The following is a 7,485-nucleotide window of genomic DNA, read 5'->3' as shown; positions in this document are numbered from 1 at the left end:
GTCCAACGCACAGGGGCGTCGTTCCTTTTGGTAGTCCTCTCAGAGCCCACGGAACCTTTGCTCCACTCCCAGCCTACCCAGGGAAGTTTTAGGAGGTGATACTTACTAACAGGCCGACCAATCAAAGAAGAGCTAGGTTTTGAGGGGATTTGGGGGAGGAGCGGGCGGAGGAGGCGGGGCGGAGGAGGCGGGGCGGAGACCGCGCGGAGGCTCCGCCTGGTGCCCGGAGGTCTGTCCCCGTTCCCTGCCTATGAGCAAGCGACAGTCCCTGCCATCTCTCCGACAGACATTTGCTCTCAGGTGTGTCTGCCGCCACTTCCTGGCCAGCCGCACGGTTCGTACTTCTCGGGGCTTGTCTCTGCCGCTGCAGTTCTCGTCTCTTCCTGTTCCTCCCGGCCAAGGCGGTCTCCCCAGCCCTGGTGCCCGTCCTTCTGCGGGGCTTCTGTGCCCGAGACCTGAGGACCCGGCCTGCCCCCGTGGAGCAGCCCCTCGCGCCCAGCTCCGCCTCGAGGCACGCCGGGGACCCGGAGTCCCGCGCCAGTGAGCGAGGCAGGGAGACCTCCGCGCCAGCCGGGCCCTGCGCCTCTGCAGCGGGGTCTGAGGCCGGGTTCGCACTTCCACTTGTTTTGAGGGCATGTTGAGTCAGAGCCGCCCAATGGGGTAGGTGGCAAGGAGAGTATTCTTAGCTATTCTATTTTTGATTTTTCTCCCTCTAGCCAATCGTAAGCCTTAGGTTTGTATGAGAGTAGGAAATCTGTTACTACAGAAGGGACCTATGGTTACAAAAAGACTCCAGCTGGAATTTTGGAAAACTGGTATTGAGGAAGGTTTTGCTACTTAGTGGCCTGGAAACTAAAAGCAAACTGAAAACCAGAGTAGTTCAGCCCTTAACCTGTCCCTGCCTGCTCTGGATGTTTGCTCATCTCGCCCAGAAAGTTGAGCTTCAGTAAGCTTGCTGTTGGCACAAGCTCGTTCGCTTTTATTGTACGAGAAGCTGCACGTCCACATCTACTTGGAGCAAAGATCTCTGCGCGAAGCTAGGTTCTTAGAAACCTGTATCCTCTGTTGGGTGTACACTGTCTGATAGGATAGATTTGGGGGAGAAGATTACCTACTGACCCCCCCCCCCCCGAGTGCTAAGTAGAAGCATATGCAAGACCTCTGGAGAGAGACACGCTTGACACGGGCTGCGTGGGATTCCTCCAGGGTCTGGAGACTGGTGTTGTTAAATGAGAGTGCATATAGCTTGCTTTGTGCTGTTGAAATTATGGTATTCCCTTTGTAGAAAAAATTAATATTTGAGTACATCTGTGTCTCCCTTGTACCCTCTAGACATGGAATGATAGAGAACTTGTTTGTAGGCCAGCATCTGGGTTTGGACACGCATTGAGCTGCCTCCTGTCTTTCAGAAGTCATGGAAGAGGTGACATCATGCTCCAACATCCCTCTGTTCCAGCGGGAAAACAAGAAAGGGGTTACCTACCGGATCCCAGCCCTGCTGTACGTGCCCTCCACCCGCACCTTCCTGGCCTTTGCAGAGAAGCGTTCCACCAGCAGGGATGAGGATGCTCTCCACCTGGTGCTGAGGCGCGGGGCGAGGACTGGTCGCTCGGTACAGGTGATGCATCGCGGCTCCTGGCCTGGGCCTCACTTTGGCTCTGTATTGCTTTATGCACTTTTCCCATCAGCCTTATGGGGAGCAAAGGAAAAGACAACCAGAACAGAGGCTCTTGCTACATATTGTGTGCCAGCACACAGGGCATCTTCCCAGCCATTGAGTAGCCTAGGTACTGTTGTCAGTCACATCTTAATGAGGAAACTGAGGATCAAAGAGGTTGCTGTTTTCTCAAGATTGTACAGTTAAAATATGGAAGTAGAAGTGGGCTTCAGACTGTCCCAAACTTCGGAGGCCTGTGGTTCATTCGCATTCAGCTAATATGTGCTGTACTTTTCATTTCTCTTTCAGTCCTCATAAGTCACTCAGAGAAGTAAGCGTTGTTTACTTTTTCCAGTTTCACTGGTGAGGAATCAGGCTGCTCCAGAAAGTAAATAACTTGTTCAAGACCACATTTAGTAGATAACTGAGGAAGTAACTGAAACGGCCATAATCTTAGTCCCACAAAGTGTTTTATGTGACTTCAAGTATCTGCCCAATTTCTCCTGTCAAATGGAGATAATAATATCTCCATTTGACAGGAGAAATTGGGCAGATACTTGAAGTGACGTGGTTGGACACGTAAGTAGTATGTGATAGAGCTGGAATTGGCCACCTTCTCTTTAGTGGGACTGACATTTTGGTGGGGAAAACGTGGTTGCTGTTCTTTGGGCCTGGAGGTTACAGGGTAATTTTAGACCTCATATTTCTTACCTTCTTTACTTGCAGAGCTGACTGAAGTGAAGATCAAAAGAGATAATGATTTTGAGAGTCTTATAAAGGATATATAGCTGTGTATCTGTCCATATTTTGTTTTTATAATAGGTAATCCCCTTAATCTGCTCTGCTTTTCTACTTACAGATACTGAAATTTCACCACTGAACCTTTCTATCCGTAACCGAAACCTTGTGCTGTTATAGTGCAGATGTTCCTCTGCTGAGTAGGAGTTTGCAGCACTCCCTGTTCTTGCTTCTGATGGCACTGGCTCATACTTCCCTATAGGAATTTTTTTTTTTTCCGGAATTTTCAGTTTCTGCTCTTTCACCTCAATCTCACTGAGTCTTTGTGGCTTCCCAAGACCAGACTTCTACTAGCAAATGACTTCCATACAGGTGCAACCTTGCAGCCCAGCAGAGCTTGGAGCTGTTTCATTATCTTGGACAAGTGTTACCTCTGGTCATGTTGCCCTACTTTCTATCACAGAGGGGATAGAAAGCTTGGCTGGTAAGCTTCCCCTTTCCTCCCCTCCCCTGGCCTCTCTTCCCTGTCCCTGTTCTCCCTTCCCCTCCCTTCCCTTCCCCTCTCCTCCACTCTCTTCCCTTCCTCTCCCCTTCCTTCCCTTCTCCTCCCTTCTTTCCCTCCCTTCCCTTCCCCTCCTCTCCCTTCTCCTTTCCTCCCTTCACCTCCCCTCTCTTTTTTCATTTCTTTTTTTTCCCCCTTTCTTCCTAAAACAATCAGAGCACACCTGTTGCATAAGCACATTGTTCAGTAATCATGTTGGTCAGTAGTAACAGCTGGGTTTTGTTTTTGTTTTTAATTTTGAAGAATGTTTATTGGAAAGAAGAGTTTCGTGCTCTACCAACTGAGCTAGCCGGGCTACCTTGTTTATTGGAAATAAGAAAAGAGTTCTTGGTGGATATACATCAAGAGGGGATTATAAAAACAAACACACGAACCAAACCAAAAAACAACCCCCACCCCTCCCCATTCTAGATGGAAGTGCAAATTGCCTTCTTTGTTCTGACTTTACGTGGCTAAGCAGAGCACAGGAGGGGTTGTAGAGTTTAAAAATGATTCACCTTTAGTTGAATGCTTGACTGGACACCCTATATTCCTGTTTCTCTAGGTCCAGCCTGGAAGTTAGGGAGGAGCTATTAATGTAACATGCTTTGGCTAAGAAACTTTTACCTGGGAAGAAAGATTCTTATCTCTCCATTCTTACTTTAACCTTTAGTCTTTTTTTTCTTGTGTTTTCTTTTACATTCTTAAGCTCAGTTTGCTGTTTGAACTAGCTCTTAGTGTGTGCTGTGAGGAAAGGTACTTATCTCTCCTTTTGGGGGGGAGGGGCTCCCAGATGGCCCCAAGCCATCCTGCCTCTTCAGCCACTTTATGAGCTTTGATATGTCCTCTACCAGGGGCTTATCTCTCTGTTCTTATCTTAACTTTTTATCTTTTTTTCCTTATATTTTCTTCTACATTTCTTTTTGTGGTGCTAGGGGTTGAGCCCAGAGCCTCTCCCATGCCAAGTTGAGCACTCAACCACTGGACTATGTTCATTTCCTGCTTGGATTAGTTCTTAATTCAGTGTGTGCTGTTTTCTTTTAAAAACATTGCTGGCTTTATCTTAGGTGCACCATGTTAAGAGTCCCCTTATGAAGAAGTATTTCTAACAGCCATCAGGAAAGATGGGTGAGATTTGTTTACATCTAGCTAGTTTTTGCTGAGAGGGGAGGCTGGCAGAGATTTTCTTCAAAGAGCTCATCTAAGGGGCATTTGGTAGAAGTCATACAGAGAGAGCTCTCTTCAGAGGGTCACTCTAGCAGACCCCAGTAACAGGAGTTTGGCACATTCATCATTGGCTCCCTCTGCATGACCACTTGAAGTTTGACAGTCTCTAAATGAGAAGTGAGTTTTGCCAAGAAATTAAGAATGTACAGCCAACATAAAAGCCAGAAAGAAAAAAAAGACAGATTGGGGTGATTAGTGAGAGGAGCCAGGCCCAGACACACTGTAGGAGTTGGCATATGACCAACTATTACATTCTAGCGTACAGTAGTTAGTACATAGCTTACTGGGTCCTATGCTTCTTGTGGAGGTTACCTATAAGTTGGATATTTTTCCTTAGAGTCTTAAGGTCTTCTACTTAATGTCAATTATTTATCCAAAGACAGCGAGTTTTGTTTGTCAGTACACAGGTTCCTCAGTGCACAGGTCCCACAGGTTTTGGTCAAAAGATCAAAGACTCTGGTTTTGAAGGACTATTTCAGCTAAGGAATTTAAAGATTTTTGTATCTCTGTAGCTATTACTGTGGCTCTTCTAGTGTTTTATTTTTTTGTACCAGGAATCAGACTCTGGACCTCACACTTGCCAGCCAGGCAGTGTTCCTCTAAGCTGTATCCCCTGCCCTTTTGGTTTTACTGAACCATAAGAGGGATGAGTTGTAGGTGTAGCTGGAGAATGTTAGCAAGTCCGTATAGGACTTGGAGCCCCCTTTTTATGTCTAGCCTATATTACTATTACTGTCTTTCTGTATCCTTTTGGTTATACTTTTCCACTGAGTGTTTAGGACCAAGTTAAAGTGAGGCTGTGTTAATTAAAATTAATCTTTTTCTTCACCTATATGTAAGTCAGTTAAGGCTCCTCAAGGATTACTTTTGGGACCATGCACAGAGCCTCTTAGCTTATAAATTTTGTTTATTTGTTTTATTTTACCAGTGTCAGCCACCGGGAAGGGTCATGATCTTCTTAACCATATGACTTCCCCTGGAAGCATGGGAGACGTTTTCCTTTGAGTGGCTCTCCTTTTAGCACAATATACAGTGGTTAACTCCCTGTTCTCTGGGATGCAGCAAGCTCTCAAGAGTTTGGGTGAATCACAGAGTTGTAGTTCCTTTTAGTGGGATCCCCTCATGTCGTGGGTCCTAGTTGACATTAGAGGGTCAGAGCCAAAATTTTGGCTTCCCTCTTACTGCAATTGCCCTTTTTTAGCTTTGGTCTTTAAGCCTCAGTTGTTAAATACCCAGAAGGTCAGTTGCCAGTATTTTTTTTTTTTTTCCGGAACCGGGGATTGAACTCCGGCCCTTGTGCTTGCCAAGGAAGCACTTATTCTAATGAGCCATCTCCCAGGCCCCCAGTTGCCAGGATTGAAGTGAGAGCAGTAGGTTTAGCTATCATAATCTTGTCTGAATTTTGAGTACTTTGAAATATAAGAATGACTAGAAAACTGCCATCTCTTTTATCGTTCATGGTTGTTTTAGAAGACAAATTCCTATATGTAGAATGTTGACATATAAATTGTAAAGTCTTACAGGAAAAATTTGAAATCAAGGTCAAATATAGCATTTTGCCATATGAATTATGGTGATGTTATTGTATCAAAACCATTGTTTTTGATATTTTCTGAAATGCATTTGAAATTTTATCAGTTGGTTATGTTTTCTAATTATGAGATATTAAATTATATAAACCTTTATTTAAATGTGTTATCTTTTTTAAGTAGAGAGCACTTGTTTGTAGATGACATCATAGGTTCTTAATGTCTAATCTCTAGTCATTAGACTGACACTGTTTGGGCTGGACAGTGTTTAGGCCAAGGTCCATTTGACTGTTATATCACAATCACATGAGCATACACCTGAGAAGTTTATGATTGTAAACAACTTTAGTCTGGAAGTCATCAGAATGATAATATGTTTTCTAAGTTTTGTATCCTCTAAAGGCGTAATATATTGGGAAACACAAATGTATTTACTATATGGTACCATGAGGTTAGCAATAATAAGCATCACAACTATATAGGTATCTTTATATATATTTACTTAATTTTTACTCTTAAGGCAAAATTTCCATTCCTTAAACAGGTTTATAGGGTGTAACTGTACTGACAAGAATTAAATGACATCTTTAGACCTTCTATAAGTTTAGGAAACAGTATTACTAATCACAAATAAACTTTATTACCTAGCATACAAGTGATTTATACAATAACAGAATACTTAATCTAAGCCAATAGATACAGATTGACTTTTAGTTGGCAAGACCAAATTTAAAGAGATGTTAAAAATTTTGATCATTTTATGTCAAAGATCTAGATGTATATTATATTAAAAGAGATCACTTATTTGCTACTTTGTATGGATTAAAATTGTGGGATCTTAAATCTATAAACTTAAATTTTTAAAGTTATGCATTTATTTTTTAATTTAATTAAGTTTATTGGTACAATTTAGGTATGTGCAATGATCGCATTCATCTTAGGGAATTCATCACACGTACCTAATGTACCTATTTTTCTACCTCCCATCTCCCTCCCTTACCTTCTACCCTTCTTCCCTTCCTTACTCACAAAACTTTGTTTCCATTTCATCCTTCTTTCCTTTTTTTTTTCTCTTCCTTTCCCATTCCTTTTTCCCTAGGTGGCCTTCCCTTTTGAACATTTTCTTCCTGTTTCACTACATCTCTTGTACAATTTGGTTCTTATTTACATTTTCAGTTTCTCAGACCAGTGAGACAGTACACTATTTACCCTTGTGTGCCACCACACCCAGTGACAACCAATTTAAATTAGTTTATGCCATGTGAACAAAAAACATTACAGCTAATACACTATCATGAGTGCTATTTCTGTACAAGCCAATTAAAATAGAACATAAATCTGAAAATTAACACATAGAAACATACACATTAGCCTAATCATATATAACCTTTATGTTATCAAATGTTGGGCCGGGGAGATGGCTCAGTGGAATAAGCGCTTCCCTAGCAAGCTCAAGGACCTGAGTTCAATCCCCGGTTCCGCCCAAAAAAAATAAATAAATAAATGTTAAGGTTTTTTGGTGCATGTGTTTAAAATTTATTTTTAATTTTTTAGAAGAGAATAAAAAACACTAAAGAAACATTAGAAATGATACAGGATTTCACTAAAGAAGATGATAGGAATTCAATAGTTTGTTATATTGTATATTGTCATCTTCAAGTTAGTTGTTCAGATTACCAGGTATAAGCATGCAGAACTGATAAATAAATGGTAGAGAAAAAATTTAAGTATTAGCTGTTCCTTTCAAAAGACCAGTAGAAATCAGCAGTACAGTTATCCAAGCTAAATATATA

At 42.4% G+C, this 7,485-nt stretch overlaps 1 protein-coding gene across 19 annotated transcripts in view; it reads left to right on the top strand.

Annotated features, from left to right (window-relative positions):
- The first annotated feature begins 171 nt into the window (after nucleotides 1-171).
- Nucleotides 172-7,485, top strand: part of Neu3 (neuraminidase 3) — a 16,762-nt gene continuing 9,448 nt past the window's right edge. The window contains exons 1-2 of one of the 19 annotated variants that reach the window (XM_023716710.1): nucleotides 172-300; nucleotides 1,413-1,500. In XM_023716710.1, the coding sequence (XP_023572478.1) occupies nucleotides 251-300; nucleotides 1,413-1,500 (138 nt within the window). In that variant the 5' untranslated portion in view covers nucleotides 172-250. The other 18 variants (XM_023716709.1, XM_023716701.1, XM_023716702.1 and 15 more) reach the window with 18 other exon arrangements.

The sequence above is a fragment of the Octodon degus genome, unplaced genomic scaffold (assembly GCF_000260255.1).
Source record: "Octodon degus isolate 3935 unplaced genomic scaffold, OctDeg1.0 scaffold00049, whole genome shotgun sequence".
NCBI classification, from domain to species: domain Eukaryota; kingdom Metazoa; phylum Chordata; class Mammalia; order Rodentia; family Octodontidae; genus Octodon; species Octodon degus.
This window is presented reverse-complemented; position numbering and strand designations above follow the sequence as displayed.